This window comes from Populus euphratica, unplaced genomic scaffold (assembly GCF_000495115.2).
Source record: "Populus euphratica unplaced genomic scaffold, PopEup_1.0 scaffold1.1, whole genome shotgun sequence".
NCBI classification, from domain to species: Eukaryota; Viridiplantae; Streptophyta; class Magnoliopsida; order Malpighiales; family Salicaceae; genus Populus; species Populus euphratica.
In genome coordinates, this window is record NW_011499845.1 from 562,481 (window position 1) to 585,555 (window position 23,075).

Genomic DNA, 23,075 nt, shown 5'->3' on the forward strand with positions numbered 1-23,075 from the left:
TGTAGTAAATATAGGGACGCACAACATACTCAAATGTTGCGTCGATCCAACGGTAGACGAGTGAGAAATCGTCCGGCGAAGCTGACAGGTTTGAGGGGGTGAGGGAGGCGTCGACTCTTCTAGTGATGAAGAAGAAAAATATTAGAGTTTTTTGTGTTTTAGGGTTTCTTTTCTTTTCTTTTTTTGTCAAAATTGCCCCCCCTTCTTTTTCTTTGTGTTAAAGGTTGCTATTTATAGGCAAAATGTTCCTTGAATTTCAAAATTAGTCCCTCAATTTTATTTTTTTGTAAATTCTGATTTTTTTTATATTTTTTTTGAAAATAAGCAATATCAACATCGACTCAATAAGGAAAATCAATGATTTTAAAAATAACGCGTTAAAAGTTGAACGCGTTCCAAATATCTTTGAAAATTTAAATTCTTTTGAGATGATGTTGAAAATGCTAAAAATGATGCAAATATATTTAAAAATATATTTTTTGAATTTTCATTGTTTTTCTTTATTTTTTGGATTTTTTTCTAAAAATTTATCAAAATATTTTGGGTTATTCTTTAATTTTTATCCATATTTTGATAAATTTTTAGAAAAAAATTCCAAAAATAGAGAAAAATAATGAAAATCCAAAAAATATATCTTTAAATATATTTGCATCATTTTTAGCATTTTCAACATCATCTCAAAAGAATTTAAATTTTGAAAGATATTTGGAACGCGTTCAACTTTTAACGTGTTATTTTTAAAATCATTGATTTTCCTTATTGAGTCGATATTGATATTGCTTGTTTTCAAAAAAATACAAAACAAAAATCAAAAAAATCAAAATTTACAAAAAAATAAAATTGAAGGACCAATTTTGAAATCCAAGCAACATTTTGCCTATAAATAGCAACCTTTAACATAAAGAAAAAGGATGGGGGGCAATTTTGGCAAAAAAAAGAAGAAAAGAAATCCTAAAACACAAAAAACCCTAACATTTTTCTTCTCTATCACTAGAAGAGCCGTCGCCTCCCTCACCACCTCAAACCTGTCAGCTTCACCGGATGATTTCTCACTCGTCTACCGTTGGATCGACGCGAAATTTGAGTATGTTGTGCGTCCTTATATTTACTACAGCTTGACCGGAGCGATCATTCATATTCGAAACCACGAGAGAAATATTACCATTTGAATGTTTCTGGACAAACCACTCTCGGAACAGTTAGAGCCACCGGCCTATTCTCCATTATTCACCGTTGGATCAACCTGAGTTTTGGATATGTGATATGTATAGTTGTATTGCACATTCTGAACGGTGTAGATGAGATGAAACCTATCTAAAAAGGTGTTATGCATGTTCAACAGTGGCTCGCCAATCTCAGGTCAGTTTCGGTCTAACTCCGATCCAGGGAGATCCAACCGTTAACTCGGGCTGATATTTGGATATATGGTGCATGAGATGTTGGTTTATCATTTTACCGTTGGGATTTGTTATTGTTTCAATGGTTGATGAGTAATGGTCGTCGGAAGCTTTGCCCAGAATCTGTCATGGCTTGGTGTAGAAGTACAGACTTGTACGGAAGTTGTATTTCTAAAATCCGATGAAAAAACAAAATTTTTAAAACTTCTTTAACACATCAAGTCCATAAAGTAGCTTACCTCAGGTAGGGTGCGTTAGAGGTGCTAATGCCTTCCCTAACCACAACCGGTCCCTTATCCGTGAATCTCTGACAAGACCAGTACAACCGGGTTTCCTAGTAACCTTCAATTAAATACTAGGTGGCGACTGCTAATGAATCTAATAAGATCAAATCAAATAATAACAATGAAAAATTGCCAACGCCTTGCAGATTTTTTTTGACGTGCTACAACGGGAATGAGAATACCATCTCAATCAGCCCCACATTCATTAAGGCAGATGGCAATTTCATTTCAATACTCATGCATTTAGTAAGGATGATGAAAATTTCATATCAATGGGCCACAATTATAACAAAGGAGATGAGAGTATCTTATAAATGGGCCAGCTTTTTGACAAGGAGGATGCCAATTTTATAACAATTGGTCCATATTATGACAAGGAAGAAAACCATTTCATATCAATGGCTCCTTCTATGATAAAACAAGTGAAAACTTCATTTTGATGGGTTCCTCATTTAGCAAGGGAGGAGATAATATCATATCTGGTCCAACACATGACAAGGCAGATTCTGACATTGCATCCATGGCAACTGCCCAGGACAAAGGGAATTCTGGTATTCTATCTATGGGTCACAACTACAACAAGGGTGATAACAATGCCATTTCTTTTGGAGGCTTTCATGATGAACCTGAGACCAGTTCCTCTGGCAATATTATTACTGGCTCTGAGTTGCTAGTGAGCAATCAGGACACAGCTCAAACTTCAGTAGTATTGGCTCAGAACGTTTTGCCCCAGAGAAATGCAGATCCACGGTTGAATACTGATAGTGCTCCGAAGAAGATTGCTGATCCACAGCTAAATAGTGCTCTGGAAGCTAATTCCAAAACTGATACTGACATCAAGGGTAAAGAGCCAAAGGCATCAATCAATGCAGCCCCCAGGAATAAAGAGCCAAAGACACAAATTGGTTCTACGTCTAAGAATAAAGAGCTGAAGACATTGAAGAAGGTCCCCGCTAACAACTTCCCTTCAAATGTCAAGAGCTTGCTATCTACTGGCTTGCTTGATGGGGTCCCTGTTAAATATGTTTCCTGGTCAAGGGAGGTGAGATTGATATATTATGCTGAGATATCAATCTGCGTTTATCAAAGATGAATATTTCTTACTGATTAATGTTCCCACGTTAAAATGCATATCCTTCTTCTTGGCAGAAAACTCTTCAAGGAATCATAAAAGGGACTGGGTATTTATGTGGTTGCAAAGAATGCGGCTCTAACAAGGTATGCAGCTCTATATATTGTTTAGTGTCTTGAAACAGAACTGATGAAGTGTTGAAAACTATTTCATGATTCATGTTCAATGCAGGCTCTGAATGCATATGAATTTGAACGTCATGCTAACTGCAAGACTAAGCATCCCAATAACCATATTTTTTTTGAGAATGGGAAGACTATCTATGCAGTAGTTCAAGAACTGAAGAGCACTCCTCAGGAGGTGCTGTTTAATGCAATCCAAATACTGTTACCGGGTCTCTTATTAATCAGAAGAATTTCCGTATCTGGAAAGGTAAGTAGTAGTTTTAGATGAGTTTGTGACTGCCTTACACAAATACTAGAGATAAATATTAGTTATTTATTCTTTCTCAACAAAGTATTTTCTCCTCCTCTCATCAGCATCATATCAAGCTACCACCTGTGAACTTCAGCGCATCTATGGAAAGGATGAAGTCACTGTGCCATCTTGAGATGAAGACCCTGCTTTTAGAACAAGTTAGGTGGCATGTGTTCTGTGCATAGAAGCATATTTCTCTGGTAATTTATAGACTCGTTTTGGGATTTCTATTAATTTTGAGAGGACTGTTTATATAACTTTTTTTATCCTTCCAAAATAGAATTTAAGTTTTTGGACTTCTTCTGTTATTGGTAGACCACTGTGTTTGTGCATGCATGACTGGGATTAGAGGTGCTTCCACCATGTTAGTTGAGGAGGCAAATTTATTTCTTTTTCACATGACAGGGATAGGCTCGATTAAGTTGTGCAAAAAGCCTATTTATACTTTGTCATGCACCATAGGCGGTTGCTAATATAGGATAGTGTGAAAAAAACTTTATGGAGATGTGCAAATCCCTGGTTTGCATCACCACATGGATATACTTGTCCTAAGTTCCAAATGTTTTTCTTAACTTAGATAAAACCGCCATGTGCAAATATCATGGGATACATTCTTACTCATTCTTGCACTCATCTAAACTTTATGTAGACTAAGCTATATTTTTGTTTCGACCTCTAGCTTTTCCAGTAAAAAGTGGATATCTGTCAATTTTAGGTCCAGTTTTGTTGTTCGTTTTCATTGAAGTGATATAGAATAACAATCCGTGGTTGAGGAATAGCATTACATAGGCAAAGAGCAAAGGTCTTTGGGTGAACTCATGATGGAAGCAGTGTCCCCTGGTTTTTTGCGTTCATCATGCGAGTGCTTGTGGTTTTATTTTCGCTCGTGTAAAGCACAGGACGATTGTTCAGACTGCTCTAGATCAATCTACAAGTTTGTTCCATATGCTTGTTTACTGAGACAACACACGCTCCCACACTTCTGCTTAGTTTTGCTTATTTAAAAAACAGATTGGTCCATCTCTGTTTTGTACTGATTTTAACATTTGTTGTTGCAAAAATCTTAATAATCATGCGAGGGTATTAGGCTCAATGGAGCTTGTCCTATGGAAAACTGAAGACAGCTTGAGCTAGGTTCTTTAAACAGGTTCATCCATGGGTGCATTAACATTACTGGCAACCAAGTCATGATTAGAAGCCTGTAAATTTCCTACCGCGCTAGCTATTTGGTCATATGTTGTTCCACTGCCACCGTTTGATGTTGTAGTTTGATCCTTGCTCTTACCCCATAGAACAAGATACAGGCCTAGAATGATCACAATGGCGCCTATAGCCCTACACCAATGATTGACTGCTGTGTTAGCTCACCTTACTTGATTCATTTGGAGGTTGACAGAGAAGAGACATGATGCGTACCTGCCTAGATAGAATTTCTCCTTGAAGATGAAGGACCCCAAAATTGCAACCATAACTAGGCTTAGAGGATTTGAAGCACTCATAAACACCGGACCCCTTTCCTTTACTAACAATCCAAAAATGTAGTAAGCTAGTCCTGAGAGTATTCCCTGCCATTCAAATGAGGAATTGTTTAATCCCTTGAGTGAATAACAATACAACGCACATGTATTACACAGCAAATTCTGAATAATTTTGCTCAAACTTGGAGTTTCTTACACCATAAACAGCAGCTAAAAGTCTGACATCGAAGTATACAGACCAGACCGCAGTGTTGGCTCGTTCCACTGCAAAGGTTAGTATGGTGCTTTCCACGGTGCCCATGATGCACATGAAAGCAGCAAGGGAAAGCTTAGCTGGGTATGATTTTAGAATCATTGCCTGTAGGGAAGTAACATTAAAAGGACCGAAAGGTGTCACTACTTGAATCGATTAATCATAGGCCCTCTATTTGTTTATGATGACGGCATAATTACAGCTATCATGGTTCGGATGAATTCTTACTTGCAGAATAATGAAACTTGACCAGCTTAAACACCCAAATACAACCATAACAGCACCCTTAATGAGATCTTGGATGTGTGCGCTCTGTGCAGATTGACCGCGACAGAAATTCCTCTTGGTCCACGGCAAATGTAGCAATGGTCCATGAGCAAATGGAAGCAGCATCGCTCCTCCAATTGTTACCAGTGTTCCAGCCACCTTTGCCTGGAAGTGTAGCCTCCTCATATCCACCTTCTCAAGCCTGCAAAATCAGCCTTGCCTTTGTAACCTAAAATCAATAACTACATCAGAGTACTAGCTAACAAACACAAGCTTATTGAGGGGTACTTGAAGATGCAAGCCATAACAAATGTCATTGCCGGAAGAATATTGCACATTGCAAGCACGAAAGCTGGTGTGGTAATTTTCATCCCAGCGTAGAACAAGTTCTGGTCTAGCACTGGCCTGGTAAAGGTTACAAATACGGAATGACATCAGCAATTGCATAAACTTTATATAAACTATGTTTAGAGACAATGAATAAAGCAATTGCTTGTTGTTGTTACTCGAAAAAGCTCAGTAATGTTATCTTGGCGAACATCCAAAAAGTCATCTTTGGCCTTGAATTTCTGTTCAGCATTATTAAACCAAGATGATTATTAGTTTCTGCAAACTATTAACATGAAAATACATATGGCGAAAGACATCAAAGAGACCTTTCTAAGACAAAAGCAAATGGAGTAAGGAGAACAGAGGCAACGGCCATTCTGTAGGCTACTAGTACGTGTGGCTTCATCCCAAGATTCAAAGCGAGCTTGGCAAGTATAGACATTACTGAGTAGCCAAATTGCACGAAAATTACAAGCACATATGCCCTTGCTTGATTGTAAAGGCTAATAAAGGACTCCATGAACATAGCTAGAGTAATTAGCTCTGATCAATGGTGTTTAAGACAACACCACACCCAAATGCAAGAGAAACTGCTTGTGCCAAGAGCTCTTTATAGAACCCTCTTGTCTTTCGCTCTTTAGCAAGGATGTGAACGTAAGATGAGCATGTGTTCATCTATAGATTACGTTACGTGAAGGAGCAACATTTCTTATTAGGGCAAAACCCAGTACACAAAACATCAAAGCCAGAAGCGATTTCCTCAAAATGTATCATGCTGACTAGAATTCTCTAGTGATCAATGTATATGCATAAATGATGGATATAGATATCAGTTGGAAGCATCTTGCAAGATGATTAGATTATTTTTCATCCACCATTAACTGACATCCCCTGCCATTAATTAATACATGAAAGAGAGAAATAAGTCAGTATCAATATCGATCTTACCGATGGAATATATCATCTTTTAATAACAAGTCTCAAAATTAGCTAAACATTGTTGCATCCTCGACCAACTTATAGTCACTTATAATAGAACTAATAGCACATCACTTATAATAGAAAGCTGCTTGGTTGTGCGTAATCATTAACACGCATTTCTTTTTTTTTTTTAGTTTACATTTGTGGACGTGTGATTATATTTCTTTTTCAAGGAATAGTGCTTTTCCTTTAATTTTTTTTTTCACGCACATGTAATATTCTTGTATATTCGTATTTGCTATTACCCTATGAAACAAATTAAATACGTACATCGACGGCTACAGATAACTCTACCAATGATTCATTGCTTGTGTTAGCTCACTGTTACTTGATTCATGTGGAGGTTGATAAAGGGTAGACATGATGCATTCCTGCCCACATACAATTTCTCTTTTAATACGAACCCCAACATTGCATCCATAGCCATGCTTGGAGTTAAGAGTGCTGGAAACGCTTAGAAATAACGGCTCTTTTCCATGGCTAACAATCTGAAAATGTAATAAGCTATGATTTTTTTAAAACATTTTCTGACTAAAATACCCTAATATAGGAGAGAAGAATTAGATTCCTTAATATATATATATATATCAAACGGCAGCTAAATCTAAATATGGAAGTATTTTATACGGTGGAAATCTTTCATTAATTCGAGTCGATGTGAAGATTAACTATTTCTCCAAAGATTAGTATAAACAAAAAGGGGGCGCTGCGGCTTCTTCTTCGTCTTCTTTTTTTGAGGCTTATTGCTGCCTTTAGAAATAAGTTTCTGCATGTTGCTAAATCCTCGCGTGTGGCGATGGTTAAGATGTAGAAAATATACATCATGCTCAAGAAAGGAAAGGAAAGGAAAACACGAAGAAAAAAATTGTCAAGTTAAGTGGTGTCATTCTCCAGCTAAATAATCTTGGTTTCCAAAAATACTTGGTTCCAAATAATTTCCTCTTAACTAGACGGAGCAAATTTCCTTCAATACATGTATATATTATGATGGTGCTAGACTTTCATGCATACAAAAAATATTTTCAGGTCCAAAAAGACAGTAGTACGAAAGGGAAAAAGAAATTTGTACGATGATAAAGTTAAGATTTTTTTTAAAATCCAATTAATGTCCACCAACAAAAAAAATGAGAGGGAGAAGGATGAGCTACTGTCCTGGTTCAATGGTGCTCTTGTCATGGGGAAAAAAAAGGCTAAAGATGGAGGTTGGTTACTGAGCTATGATTGATGCAGGGCTGGCCACGGTGGAGAAAAGGTTGCTTATGGTGCTGGTTTGGAGTGGTGGTCCATGGTGAAGGTTGTTGAAGGTGAGGGTTACGGGTTGTGTTCTTTTAATTTCTTGTTTGTTTCTCTCTTCTCTTTCTCTTCCGTTTTCTCCCTATTCCCTCTATCTTTTTCTTCTGTTCTTGAGGGGGGAGTTTTGGCTTGCTTTTGGTAGCGCCGCCGATGTGGCTCATGGTGATCTCCGGAAGACGAGAAAGGTGACTGGTAGGACAATTGAAAAAATAGCGTGAAGACTGAATTTTTTATTTTACATCTTATTTAATAATTAAATAAATTTAAATTTTAATATTTTTATTTTATTTTTAATTAAAATTAATTAATATTATAAAATAATAAAAGTGAATACAAGTTTTAAATTCAAAATTTTTTTATTCGAGAGAATATATTAAAAAATAATATAAATTATATTTAAAAATTTTAATTAATAACTTTAAATTTTAAATTATAATAATTCTTTTGACAAATATAAACAGATTTATATGGTGGATTGCACAACTTTCTCGGATTTAAGTGGTGGACTGCACAAGATCACATGTACTAAATAATTATTATACTACAAGGCAACACAATGATGATGATGAGAACAACATTAACATGTACACACGTATTTAGCTCTCGAGTTGAATCTTGACCAGAGAAAGGCGGGGGAGAATGCTGGACCGTAGGATGCAAAGCTTATTAACTTCAGGCCTGGACTAATTACAGCCCACTTGTTAAGTAAACTGGACTCCGCCGAATTCAATCTTTTCTTAAGGTGCTTAAGGGTCAACCATTGCCCAGGGGGTCCACTAATGCTGTTTCTATTAGTTTGGATTTCTGTGACCCATGGACTGCAAGCCCAAGCCCTTCCTTAAACGGACATTATGGGCTCATAAAGGAGTTCCCAGCTTCCACTTATGTTCCATGCAGAGGATCCTCTACTTCTAACCAGTTTTAACGGTGATGTTTTTTAAAGGGCGGAAGTAATTGTTTTTTGAAGTATTTTTATTTTGAAATGTAATAAAATAATTTAAATTATAAAATATTAATTTAAAATAAAATAAAATATAAAAATATTTTGAATGCAAAACCAAACATATTTATAGCCTAAATACAACTTTAATTTTTTATTTATTTATTTTGGAACAGATGAGTTTTAATAAAAATAACACTAGCTAAATTGGGGTAGATTGACTTCGTGAAAAGAAGAAGAAGATTGGGCTGTATTTATCTAAATTGGACGTAATTATACCGATGAGGATATGAGAAAGAACAAAGGTTTAAGATTTTGATGACACAAATTACCACAAATTTAAAAATGATTTTTTATTTGGAAAAATATTAAATAATAAAAATATATCAGTGAAATCGATGATAACATATGTGTGAAAAAAAAAAACCGTAAGACGTGATAGATTTCTAAAGATTAAGAAAGATAGTTTAGCAAAAATAATTAACGAGTCCTTGTAGTTCCAGGAATTATTATTTAATCCCAATATTTTTATATTTTATTTATAATTTAATTAATTTATTTTCCATTTCATGTTCCTTTTCATTTCAACGATCGAGCAAATTGAAGTCTGCAATATAATATAGTGATTCTCTTTGGGCTCTCCTGTATGTACAGTACTTCACCTGTACATTATGGCAGACTTGCGCACATATACCCATATTATTTCTTAAAAGCAATATATATATATATATATATATATATTATCAACTAATTAACTGCTCTTGCTCTTCTCATATATAAAGCACCAAATCTTGAATTATGCTTGCATCGTTGAGTTATGGCTCGGAACTAATATCGAACCTTGGAGCTTAATCCTTTGCTCGTTTTTTGTATCCTCGAACTGTAGGCATCATTTGCTAGCAGCAAGCACCTCGATCAGTAAATCTTGACTAAGCTGGATGCGTATATTCTTGGTGGGCACTCGAGTATTTAGCCGGGTCTTGAATCTCTTGACCAGAAACAAAGAAGGAGAAGACGAATTTGTTTTTGGGAATGTCAAAACTGTGAGATGCAGTTTCTTTCATTCCATAATAAGGATTGTCCTTCCATTAGTTCATTTCAAGCCTAGGCTAAATTAAACCCATCTGTATACTTAATTTGATTCAACCTTATTCCATTTTTTTATAGAATAATAATTCCATCTTCTATTATTTTAGAAGGGCTGCGTTTTATAGTCTGCAACGGGATTTAATTTTCTAGTTAACTTGCAAACAATCTCTAGTAAAAAAGGAGAGAAAAAGGGGGCCCTTCTTACACTAAACAAAGAACAAAACTATAAAAAAAACTCCCTCACACGCACATAAGGAATGTGATGATCCAATTGTTTCACTGCTTGAATTTCTTAATTCAGCACAGTAAACGTTATAGTTAAGGAGAAGCGGGGGGCAATTGGCGATTGCCTCCACTAAGTGAGCACTAAAGAGTGGCGAAAAGGAGAAATGATACACAAGTGCTTAAATCATCTTAATTCCTAGATACCCTATCAAGTCTTCGTCGAAACATCAATCTGGCTAAAACTACTTGGTTCTGATATCGATCTTACGAAAACCAAACACAAGACATTGCATTGAATGAACTCGGTAGATAAGTACAACGAAGATGAAATTATAAGCAGTAAATAGTATCATTTCAGACTTGCATTCCTTCAATCAGATTCATCGGTGCGTCTTACTTTGGTAATATCAATAGCAACAAATTCTTGATCCACAGTCTTCGTCCTCTCCTGCATTTCGGTAGCAGTTTGTGTAACAATTGCTTCAGCTTTGTCATCGCTTGAGTCGGATGGAGGTTGATCCTTGCTTTTACCCCACAACACTAGATATAGGCCGGTAACAATGACAACTGCTCCAATAACCCTACAAAGCAACAGTGGCTTGTTCAATTAGTCCACGGCAAAAAAAAAAAAAAATTCTTGGAATAACATTTTTTACTAGTTCCCTTTTTCTGTAAGAGGATTTCATTAGCCAAACACTCCCGAAAAGGTTGACAATTTATGATCCTATATCTGATTATGGAAATTCCTGAGTATTTTAGGTTATCCATAAGTTAAACACTAAATCAACAATATATATTGCGGGGCCTGTAATACCCCACTATATGTTAGCAACAAGTCTTTAGACTCTTTACCTTCCTACGTATAATATCTCTTTCAAGAAAAAGGAGCCCAAAATGGTAACGATAACCATGCTCAAGGGACTAAAGGCAGTCACAAAAACAGGTCCTTTACGCTTCATGATCAATCCTTGCACATAGTAACCAATCCCGGAACAGATAACGCCCTGTATTCAAATAATAGACAAAGTAAGGAAATGAAATCAGTATCCTTTCCCAAGTCAACTGCCAATAAAATTGATATAAATTAAAAACTGTTAGTTTCCTCTTCAATTTGGAGACATAAAATGAAAGAGAAAAGATGTAGATAGATTTAAATATTACTCACACTGTAAACAGCAGCTAATAGTTTGTAATTCAAGCCTACAGACCAAGCTGAGGGATTTCCTCTTTCCATGACAACTGCTACCATGGAACCTTCAATAGTTCCCATGAAACATATCCAAGCTGTAAGGGAGAGCTCAACTGGGTACGATTTTAATGTTATTGACTGTGGAAAAAACACACACATAAATCTTCTCAATTCGAATGACCTCACATTGATCGTATAGATTAAGACCGAAAGACTTGCTCGAAGACAAAATTATTATCACGTACGATCCTAAAATTGTCGATTTTAATGTTATAGGTTAATTACCTGGAGAATTATGAAGCTAGCCCAACAGACGCAACCAGTGGCAATCATAAGAGCACCCTTAATAGGATCCTGCTTGGTTAGTGCACTAGTAGATGCTTGTTGATCATACCCTCTAGTCCACGGCAAATCCAACTGAGTTCCTTTAACTAGGGTCATAAGCATAGCCCCTCCCACTGTGACTATGGTCCCAAATATCTTTGCCTGGCTATGCTTTTTCCTGATATTAACCTGCTCAATCCTACGAAATCATAGCAGAATTAATTTACTTTGTTTATAGCTAGATATAAAATAGCTGGGATATGTGGCCCGCATGCATACACAAGCGTAATTCGTGCAAGTGTTATGCCTACTAGGCTACAAATTAATATGCAGGTTGTGGCTGGTGCATTACCTCAAGACCCAAGCCATCAAAAATGCAAAAGCCGGAAGAACATTGCACATAGCAGAAGTAAAAGTTGCCGTGGTATATTTCATGCCAGTATAGTACAAGTTCTGGTCAATCGTTGGCCTGCACAATACTATTACAGTTAAACGAAGGTGAAAAAAAAAAAAAATCAATGCTGGAAGAATCTTGTAAAATTAAGGTGATCAAAACGAGATTCTTAATTTTATGATAGTCAGGATACTCACTCCAACAAGCCCAGTAACATGATCTTAAAAAAGATGGAAAGGGTCATCTTTGGCCTTACTTTCCTGTCATAAAATATCAGTGAATATAGAGTTAGTTCTTATAACATATATTTGACCAACAGTATTAATAAATGCATGCATAAAAACCCTTGCCTGTCAAAAACTAAGGCAAATGGAGTAATGACAATTGTGGCAACAGCATGCCGTTAGACTACCAAAACATGTTGGCTCATCCCTTCATCCAGTGCATGCTTAGTAATTGTGAACATGCCTGCATAGCCAAATTGCAAGAGTATCACAGCCAAAAATGGCTTTGCCCTGTCATAAAAGGACGACGCTGTCGCCATGTTAATTATTCTTCTATCTCAATATCTATCAGTCTTTCTCCTCGCAATGTAAAGAGCTTATGAGTGAAATGGATGAAGCTTATGAGTTGAGTGAGGATGGAATAGCTTGCTTATATAATGTTCCTAATTGATCAATACAATATGCTTACGTCTTAATTTGTTAAGTCTAGGGACTCCACTAACAAACCTTATTATGAAAGATCACATTGGCTTCCATTAGAACAAGAAAACCAGCAATCATTATTTTTTCAAAAAAAAAAAAACAGAGAGAAGAAGAAAGAAAAGAAAAAACCAAACACCGTATATCGATGTTGCTGACTAAGGATACGATGGAAAGTAGGGTTAGTGCAACAAGAAAAATATTCTCTAGAAAGTGGTGGGGTTTACCTAAATGTAACTTCGGCAACAAAGCATTTTTTTTTTCCTTTAGGATTCAAGGTTATGGGATGGGATTTGACCTGTTGCTGATTTTCTGTCATCATTTCATTCTTCTGTACAACGTTTTGTCGCCACAAACAAATTATTCGCGACATTTCGAGAGTAATAGCTCAGCTAGCTTGTAAGCAGTAAATAAGAAAACATATGTCTTGATAGCTCGAAGATTAAAAAAATAAAAAAGCGCTTTCGATGATTTTACTATCATATGTTTAGCTTATGTCTTAAATTATTAAATAATTAAGTTTGAATTATATTCACGAAGTTTAAGTCTTGGAATGTGAATTTCATTAATTCTCAATCTTATTTTATATATTTTATTATTTATTTATTTATTATATTTAAGATTAGTTGTTTAAACAATCCTCCTCACTTGTAATCTGTTTTTTAATTTTTTTTAAGAGAATTAGACTTTAGGTTCTTCAATTCATTGGACACTGCTACTAGTCTCTGGATCATGATCTAGACCAACAAATATGGATAATTATAGCACAATTGGATTAGTCTCATTATAAGAAAAGGTTTTATATATTAATGTGCTATGACAATATTCTCGTCACTAATCATTATTTGATACACAATTAATTAAGCAATGTTTTTTGGGGTACTGCGAATAATAACTAGTTTACACCGGTAGAGTTTACATTTTGGGTTAAAAAAAAAAATTCAAAGGGCAAGTTTAACGGTGACCTACTTGTTTTTTAAGGCAAGAATGACTCATTTGGGTTATTATTAATCATTTTATTTTGGTATTATTGAATTTATTTTGTTAAAATATTTTTGATGATATCAGTAATATTGTAATTAGAATTGTAATATATTTTTGAAATCTTTTTTTTTTTTAACTCTCATCTCTTCTATCTATTTAAAACCTTTTAAAATAATTCAATTACTTATTAAGGCAAGAATGACTCATGCAGTTGTTTATCATTTTTAAAATAATTCAAATTATATTTATTTAATAATTTAGATATAAAGAATGCAAAGAATCATGACAAAAGAACAGTACTAGAGAATCTCAATTTATATGTGTAGATTACGCGACGTGTAGTAAATTAATTACTTACACTGATTCTATCAATCAAAATAAATTAATGTGAGATATTAAAAAAATATGACTAGAAAAATCCAAGATTGTACATGAACTGTTGAATTAGTGGGATCTTCTAGCTCCCACTTTAAGACAATGGCTCAATACAATTATTGAATGAGTTTTTTTTCCTGTTTTTTTTTAATTTTTAGCAATACTTATCAAGATATAACTATAAATTAATTCAGTTAATTAATTTATTGTCATATGAAGTGGTCTAAATTTAAATCCAATTTAGGGGAGAGATTTTTAGAAATTATTTAGAAGATTCAGTCCGCTTGTGAATCAGATAACAGCAATGACGTAACCCTGTTCTTCTTTTCTTATGATATGCGAACTGTTGATGTTGCTATGGTGGTTTCGCATTCTCGCTAATTGGATAGCAATATATCCGTCCACTGTTACAAACCAATTCCTTAATAATATCTCAGTAAGAATTCTTGATAATTAATTTGGTGGGAAGTGACGGAATATTCAATTATTGAACAGTTTAATCTAGATTTTGGCCCTTTTTTTCTTGATTTATTAAACAGATTTGCCAATAAGAGTTTAGGTCAAGTTACGAGAAACATTGTGGTTTGTGGGGTTGAGATTAGTAGTGGCTCTAAATTAAAGCAGGTGAAGTACAAAGGCATTTTGTTTCAACTTCGCATTATATATCCCTTTTCTATAATGGAGGCCATATTTTACTTATTTTCATCAACAATTGCAATCCATCTCATACTCAAGCAATTTCGAGTTGCCACGGAGTGATTTGCATGCGCTCTTTACCTCTAGGGCATTAATATATAGGAACCAACATCGCCTTCTTGTTTTTTTTTTTTAAATTATTATTGTAATTCTTCAAGAGAAATATTGAGAGTTTTGCAACATCGATCGTTGACACGAAAAAGGGGAGGCCCTCATGCAAAACAGGACGAGGAACATCCTCGATCCAGATCTTCTTCAGGGCCGGGAACTAGAAAATCAAAGAACCTGTAGATTCAACTTGCATGCATGTGTGAGTTGGAATATTGTTACCAAGTCACCTTACAGAGACTACCTTTTGAAAGCACTATCAATATCAAGCTTAGCGATGATTCCATGATGGACACGGCTATCGCTATCTCGTATGTATATAGCTGTATTTACTATTTACCTAGTTAGTTACTGAATTCAATGTCTTGTTGCCCATGGTTATACTAGAGACCAAAAAGCAAGGAAAGCTCTTGGTTCTTGTACTATATAGTTAGTGTAAACTCGATCACGCACCATTAAGTATAATATTTTCAATCTGGTTTTTTATTCTTGAGTGCTAAATTACTTTTATCCGTTACTTACTAACTTTTAATTCATTCAATAATGCCCACTATATAGTAAAACTGCAAAGCGCTAGATGCATTCAGGCAGACCATAAACTTTGTTCCTAAAAGAGGAAAGCACATGGTTTTATTTGAGCCGAGTTCGATCACTATCTGGGAGCCCATGGTTAATTAATGATGCTGATCTGTATCTCACCATTATTATTAACTAATGCAAATCAATATCTGGAGTACGTTGATCTAAACACACGATTTGACTCTTGATGATTTTCATAAGGGTTCTTCGTAAGCCAACATTGATGAGCTCAAGTTCTCTTGTTGTATTGAAAAAAGATGATATCCACTTGTATATGTTGCTTGCTTGTGTGTGTATCCATCTAACAACAATACGCGGTCGTATTCTAATCATGCATTCACAACAAACTCAAGATTTTAATTAGCAGGTGCAATCAGAACAGACAGGGAGTGTGTGTGTGTGTGTGCGCGCGTGTCCACCTAACAACAATACGCGGTCGTATTCTAACCATGCATTTACAACAAACTCAAGATTTTAATTAGCAGGTGCAATCAGAACAGACATGGATCATTTTCCTATGAAGAAGACACAGCTGGGTGACAGACAAAAGTCAAAAGCATTAATCGTTTGTTTGGCGTATCCAAAATGAATCACAAAACCATACACGTGGCAGGATATAGATGTAAGGAGTGCCATGTATGTGATTTATTTTTCAAGTAGTAATCAACTAGATAGATTTCCATATCAATGCATGACATGCATACTTCAGGCAATCTGAATGGGTTGGTGTCGTCTCACGTGACTTTTGCAGACAGTAAGAAACTGCCTTGTGGATTAAATGAATTTTTTTTTTTCCTGTATCCGTTCAATTAAATTTTTTAAAGGTTAACAATTATGATTACAGCTTGATTTGTCTCATGATTGGTCTATTCACTGAGCAGAGATTAAATAATTACATTATTATTATCTCGGAAGCCTGCTAATTAAATGCTTAATGCTTTAATGTCATATGCTGAGGTGGCATCAATATTAAGATTGTATATCGTAGTTCTACAACTAATAATGACAATTTGGAGGGATGATGTATTGCCATAAACATCAAATAAATTGGGGGTCGTGTGTGTAATATTGTTATGCTTCTCAATGGGTCATATAATTATTATCCGAGTGCGGTTTTGAACGGGTGGTTCAGCAGGGGAACTTGATTGGTGCAGGCTGCATGGCTAACTGGACGATCTGAGCCTACTCATCTTTGAGAACCTGAAGAAAGCCAGTGGCTGTGGGAAGCAGATGGTCCCTGCCACCGTACTTGATATCCTCCCAGGATCCTATGCACATTGCTTTCATAGCTGTGCAAAGACGGGGTGCCATGTAAATGCTGGCTCTTCCTGACCCCGAACAATCTCAGCACCTGAAACCATCACAAAAAATAAGATTCCAGGAAAAAAAAACAAAAACACGTCTGCTCTAAGACAAGAATAGAAATCTTAGCTCTAAAAATAAAAAAGTTCAGAACGTCATGTCCCTGCAAATCATGTTCCAATAAAGACAAACATTTCCTTCTTGTAATGCAAGACAGTACATCTCGAAGAGCAACTTCGCTTGTGTAAAAAACCAAGGTCCCTTGGCTAGAAGTTTTTGGGTGAAAGGGATAAAAAAAAAGCAGCCGCCTAAACAAGGCGAGATGTAAATGGTATCAAAACGCCAACATAACTTTGGTGTGTAAATTTTTAATTATTGTTCTTAGACTTTGTACTCGACAGTATGCAAAAGCTTCAATTAGGAATTTGTATTGGCTCAGGTTGCATGGCTTTTTGCAGAAGTTCAGCCTGTTCCTTCACATGCATCTGGTAGAAACCAGTGGCTGTTGCAGCAGATGGCCCGCGCCCAGCATACTTGATGTCGTCCATAGTTCCTCTGCCCAATGCTTTCATGGCAGTGGATAGGCGTGGTGCAATGTAACTGTATGCGCCCATGTTCATTGGTTCTTCCTGGCACCAAACAACCTCCGCACCTAACAAGAAATAGTGACAAAAATGCGTCAATATATGGTTCCTCAAGATGTCAACAGATAAGGTAGCTTAGGAAAGAGAAACAAGAAATTTAAGTTTAACCGCCCCAAATATGAAATCACACACCCAACTCCAATCTCCCCAAACAACTTGCGGCTATTATGATTACCAACTTGCTGGAATCTTACAAGAAATTGACCCGCCATTTTACTCTACCGGGCAGTAACTAAATCTCATATAATGTGTTTTGAGGAGACCAGAAAACCCATAAAACCATGAAGGTAAAATAGATAACATGGAATATCATTGCTGTAATACTCAGGTTACAGGTTTGAGAAGAATTACTTGGATATCGCTTAAGCTCGCGCTGGATGAGATCATATGGGAACGGGCATAGTTGTTCAACCCTACAAATTGCAATGTCCTTTGCCTCAACCTTTCTACGCTCTTCATCAAGCTCATAATAAACCTGCATGCAAGGATTTCAAATGTCAAAACTATCATCCTCTAGGCTACATAAAATAGTGAAATGCAGAACAAGCAACAACCAGAAGTGCATATCACACCTTTCCAGAGCAAAGAACCAGACGCCTGATACCCTCCTCGAGGTCCGAGTGGTCATTTTGATCCTTTATGAGACGTTTAAATCTGGTCCCCTGTTTGTCGAAACCAGGATGGCCTTGCACATCATCAAACTCCGAGAGATTTGATTTGCAGTCCTTGTGACGAAGAAGGTTTTTGGGAGCCATCACGACAAGGGGCTTACGGAAGTCTCTGTGTATCTTAAGAGATGAAGCAAAAACCATGTGAGAAAATGCAGAAAGCTGTCAGGACAGTGGGAAGTGACTAATAATAGTCCCTCACCTGACGCCGCAAAACATGGAAGTAATTAGCAGGGGTTGTAACATTTACAATCTGCCAATTGCATTCTTGGATTTGCTTACGAAAAGTTGGTTCCATCTCGGGTATAACAAAAGGATTGTCATCACTCATCTACAATGAGATTGAAAATAAGACATCATTAAGGGCTATATTTATATAAACCAGAACAGATGCATATGACAGAATACAAAGAAGTGAGAAGTCCACTGATCAGACAAACTTTCATATTCCTTGAGCATCCAACAAAATCAATTTGGACAAAGGAAATGAATTGTATGGAATATTTTGATTGGTCCATGGCTTAAGCAGTCATCAATTAGGCCATGTAGTCCCTGATATACATGTGACAGAATAATATAATCATTAAATTCTGTTGTCAGACATCAATCATTAAACTGTAATCATAATGGGTATCTAATAATCAAGTAATTTATTTAACAGAGAGATACATTTGTTAAAATCTCTCATAATCAAATTTATGCAGGGACATGCCAACTTATAGTGAAACTGCTTCAATTTCCCCACTTGAAGGTTCAACACATCTCAACGTGGATCTTAGCATCAATGTGTAAAATATCGCTTAGAAGTACAAGTGCAGGACAATAGACAAACAAGTTTGGGATTGTACACCTAAAAATAATAATAATAATTAGGGGAATTTATTTTGAAATATGAAATTTCCTTTGATATTGTGAATAGTCTGTAACAAAACTCTTGTTATTTGTTATGCTATCTGGTATTTGAAACTTATAATTAGCGTTGGACAAAGCTACTTCCACTTATTACCATGGAGTAAGAAACCATCTGGTAGAATGCAAGGAAAAGAAAATAGCACAGAAGTCTTTGTTGGAAATACCTGAAGGAATCGTTCCAACCGTGCACTAGAATGTTCAGGGCCCTGGCCATCATATCCATGAGGAAGAAGCAAAACAAGACCAGTTTGTCTCAGCCATTTTGATTCACCACTGCTCAGGAACTGGTCAAATATCACTTGAGCCCCATTAGCAAAGTCACCAAATTGAGCTTCCCAAATTACCAAAGAATTTGGACTTTCCATCGAGTAACCCAATTCAAATCCAAGAACACCGAACTCTGAGAGAGAGCTGTGAACAAGACATAACAGCTAGTGGTTAAATGGAATTCCACTATATAGCACTAACTCAACTACAAATGCTGGGTCTCAATAATCACATGGTGCAGACTAATAAGTTTCCACAACCAAGTCTTTGGCACCAAACTACATCTATTCAAGGGAAGCATGAGGCATTTTCTACCCAGTGAAAGTTCAACACGAGAAGAGAAAAAAAGACTTGATATATTACCTGTTGCTGACAGTAAACATCTCTTCATTTTGGTTGATGGTGACATGATCCAGTGGGCAATACTTCTCCCCAGTTTCCTGATCATGAATCACTGAATGACGATGACTGAAAGTACCTCTTTCAACATCCTGACCGCTCAATCGAACATGGTTGCCTTCTACTAGCAGTGTGGCAAAAGCAAGAGCCTCCCCAACAGCCCAATCAATTCCTTCCCCTGTTTCAATCATTTGTGCACGTTGATCGTAAACCTTCTTTACAGCTCTGTGAGGCTTAAAATTATCTGGAAGGGTTGTAATTGCTTTGCCTACGTTCTTCAAGATCTCAGGTTTCACTCTGCATAAGAGCATAAAAATTTCAATATGGAAATGCAAAAAACTCAAGCATAAAGATTTCAATATAGAAATGCAAAAAAAAAATGAGACAGGCAACTAAATTTAGAACTAGTAAGTTGCCAGCATACCCAGTGTTTCTGACACGTGAAAGCTGTTCGGGAGACTTAAAACCAGACCAATGAGATGCAAGCCAGTCTCTTCTATTAGTAACATGATCTTTGCTTGCCAAGAACTCTTCATTGAGGATTGAAAGGACCTTCTCCTGTATCCTATGAATATCTTCTTCAGTCACCTGTCCTGATTCTGAGAGTTTCTTTTTATAGATCTCCAGAGCTGATGGATGATTCCGAATAACCTGGTAGGTCCCCAATCAGAAATGTCATAAGTCTGCTTTACATGTCTCAAGAGAGAAGTTGAACGGGTAGCACTAATAGAAAATAGGATTCTAGCAACAATAATGAAAAAAATCATGTGAAGGATAAACAAGTTTGTAAATTATACAAGGTTGCATCCAGAACCTAGCATGGATTGCTGGTTCTAATGAACTGAGAGCCAAAGGGTGGAGAAAGGAAACGAATACACAAACACACACACACACATATTGTGCTAACCTGATACATTTTGGGTTGTGTGAAAGAAGGCTCATCAATCTCATTGTGCCCAAAACGACGATAGCACACTAAATCAACCACAACATCTGAATGGAAAGTCTGGCGCCACTCAGCTGCAAGTTCGCACACATGAACAACTGCCTCCATATCATCTCCATTTACATGGAATATAGGTGCATTCAAGGCCTTGGCAACATCAGTGCAATATTGTGAAGATCTTCCTGCCCTCGGATCAGTTGTGAAAGCAACTTGGTTGTTCACCACAATATGTATGGTTCCACCAGTAGTATAGTTTGGCAGTGCACTAAGATGTAGAGTTTCATACACCACCCCTTGTCCAGCAAAGCTACCATCACCATGAATCAAAATCCCCATGTTCTTAGTCCTGTCAGAATCGTTGGAGTAATATTGCTTGGCTCTAGTTTTTCCAACAACAACAGGATCCACAGCTTCCAGGTGACTAGGATTTGCAACCAAAGATAAATGGATTCTCTTACCACCTCTAGTTGGACGATCATAAGAAGTTCCCAAGTGATACTTGACATCACCAGTTCCAGTGTAGAGCCCAACTTCATCTACAGGTTTTGTGCCACCACTAAACTCACTAAATATTTGACGGAGTGGTTTCCGAACCACATTACCCAGTACATTCAATCTTCCTCTGTGAGGCATTCCAATAACTATGCTCTCAACCCCAAGATCAGCTGACCTATCAAACATCTCCTTCATTCCAGGAATCAAAGTCTCTCCACCTTCAAGTCCAAACCTCTTAGCTGCCGTCCACTTACTGGCCAAGAAGTTCTCAAATTGTGTACTCCATATTAACCTATCAAGAATAACTTCATGCCTCTGACGATTGTACTGCATAGGTGTTGGGGTTTCAATCTTGTCTCTCAACCAGTTGCATTTTTCACGATCTGCAATGTGCATGTACTCATACCCAATGCTCCCGCAATAAGCCTGCTCAAGCCTTGTCAATATGGACCTAAGAGTCTGCACTGGACGGTTTTCAGACAAAAATCCAGCCATCTTCCACACTCCCAAAAAGAATTCTCTATCAAGATCAGCTTCCGTGAAACCATATAGAGCAGGATCCAATTCATCTGGGATTTCTCTTTCTTCCAACCCCAGTGGATCCAACTTGGCTTTCATGTGACCATTAACCTGGTAAGCCCTGACAAGCAGCAGCAACCGCATACTCTCCTGAATAGTCTGGCCTGAAATTCCGGGAGAAGTAGCAGCCTGGCCCACAAAATTCCTAAAGAAATTATCCCACGACTCATCCACGCTATTTGGATCAGCTTCCCATGCTCGCTGAAGCTCCTCTAAATAAACACTACTGGTCCCATCTAAGAAGTTATCAGTTAGCTTAGAGAGAGGGACAGGGTGAGGGACAGGCGCAGTTTGCTCCTTAGACTTAGTCGCTGTTGAATGGAAATATCTACTCTGAGAAGGTATAACCCGTGATCTCGTTGCATGCGATCCACCCTGAGATAAAGTCCTTCTAATGGCAAGCCTTGCTACACTAGCACCCGCTCTAAACCAAGCCATGGCTATCAATCCACACTAACCCAATACCACCAATTCTTTTTCAAAGATTATGCACCTCCCAGGCTCAAGAATCAATCATAAAAAACATGTATGTTTTCCTTATTAAAAAGAACCCCCCTGTTAAAGAAAGCCAGAAAAAACAAAAAGAATCAATAAGAAACTATAGTACTTGATAATCACTTTAACGAGTAAAAAAATAACGGCACTTGATGCTGAAAATGCATAAATGATAGTCATAGAATCCTCTCTTAAATCCGGCATTAAATTAGGAAATAAATAAACTAAAAAAAAACAATATCAATCGATAGTGCTTAATCACTCATATCATCTCACTGAACAAAAGGACTGGATTCAATCCTCTAATTCTTTTGGATTAAGATAAAACAAAATACAGGTTATGAACTAATCATATCATATAAAACAAAATACAGGTTATGAACTAATCATATCATATAATTAAAGTAACAAAAGGTAGAAGAAATTAAGTAACACTTTCAACATACAGCAAGGAAACGTGACTTAGCACGATCTGAGCTGCTGGATTAGAGTAAATTTGCTTGTGAGGGAAAGAAAAAAAAGAGAAATGTCTTTGGACACAAGGAAAATGCGTGCGTACCAGAGAGAAAAAAGAATTATAAGAAAACCCTAGTCGCCGTGGAAAACAGAAGCGATGATGCTGTCCTCAATCCAACTACGGTGGGCTCGCATTTGAACTATATCTTGCGTCTTCTTTCCTCTCCAATATTCTCGAATGTTATTCTTTATTTATATTGTTTACATTATTATTTATTTGATCTTTCCCCTTTTCTATTATTTATTTATTTACTGCTCTATCTTATTTTGGTGATGTGATAGTTTGTCCTCCGGGCACAAGCGCTGGCAAAGCCCGGCTGGCTTCTTAGGATTTTTCCTGTTGTTGACCTGGCTTGGCTTTGGATAAATTCAGTTCAGCACGTTTCTCTAGTTTACCGCTATTTGTTTACATC

General features: G+C 36.6%; 3 protein-coding genes, 1 long non-coding RNA gene and 1 pseudogene across 5 annotated transcripts in view; 2 read left to right on the forward strand and 3 right to left on the reverse strand.

The window, feature by feature from the left end:
- The window catches only part of LOC105125193 (uncharacterized), an 8,327-nt pseudogene extending 4,796 nt beyond the window's left edge, over positions 1–3,531 (forward strand).
- The window catches only part of LOC105125112 (WAT1-related protein At2g39510-like), a 13,488-nt gene extending 701 nt beyond the window's left edge, over positions 1–12,787 (reverse strand). The window contains 8 exon segments of the mRNA XM_011025452.1: positions 7,767–7,771; positions 10,562–10,667; positions 10,939–11,090; positions 11,252–11,413; positions 11,561–11,798; positions 11,952–12,068; positions 12,191–12,253; positions 12,344–12,787. Of these exon segments, the coding sequence (XP_011023754.1) occupies positions 7,767–7,771; positions 10,562–10,667; positions 10,939–11,090; positions 11,252–11,413; positions 11,561–11,798; positions 11,952–12,068; positions 12,191–12,253; positions 12,344–12,537 (1,037 nt within the window). The 5' untranslated portion in view covers positions 12,538–12,787.
- Positions 3,783–6,124, reverse strand: LOC105125027 (WAT1-related protein At5g13670-like). The gene is made up of 7 exons (XM_011025341.1): positions 5,885–6,124; positions 5,735–5,797; positions 5,517–5,633; positions 5,190–5,430; positions 4,905–5,066; positions 4,647–4,795; positions 3,783–4,565 (listed from the first exon to the last, which is right to left on the reverse strand). The coding sequence occupies exons 1-7, from the start codon at positions 6,082–6,084 to the stop codon at positions 4,370–4,372; spliced, it is 1,128 nt and encodes a 375-aa protein (XP_011023643.1). The 5' UTR covers positions 6,085–6,124; the 3' UTR covers positions 3,783–4,369.
- Positions 12,788–16,899: 4,112 nt separating the features above from the next.
- LOC105125321 (2-oxoglutarate dehydrogenase, mitochondrial-like) lies at positions 16,900–22,858 on the reverse strand. 2 transcript variants are annotated; one of them, XM_011025755.1, is made up of 9 exons: positions 22,706–22,858; positions 20,539–22,206; positions 20,056–20,282; positions 19,596–19,928; positions 19,130–19,376; positions 18,256–18,384; positions 17,958–18,173; positions 17,737–17,860; positions 16,900–17,393 (listed from the first exon to the last, which is right to left on the reverse strand). In XM_011025755.1, the coding sequence occupies exons 2-9, from the start codon at positions 22,087–22,089 to the stop codon at positions 17,155–17,157; spliced, it is 3,066 nt and encodes a 1,021-aa protein (XP_011024057.1). In that variant the 5' UTR covers positions 22,090–22,206; positions 22,706–22,858; the 3' UTR covers positions 16,900–17,154. The 2 variants fall into 2 exon arrangements, with proteins under 2 accessions (XP_011024057.1, XP_011024131.1); XM_011025829.1 differs by lacking the exon at positions 22,706–22,858 and adding an exon at positions 22,593–22,670.
- On the forward strand, positions 22,213–22,641 carry LOC105125272 (uncharacterized). Its single transcript, XR_842210.1, has 2 exons — positions 22,213–22,483; positions 22,521–22,641. It is a non-coding gene; the product is annotated as an uncharacterized LOC105125272 (long non-coding RNA).
- Positions 22,859–23,075: the final 217 nt, after the last annotated feature.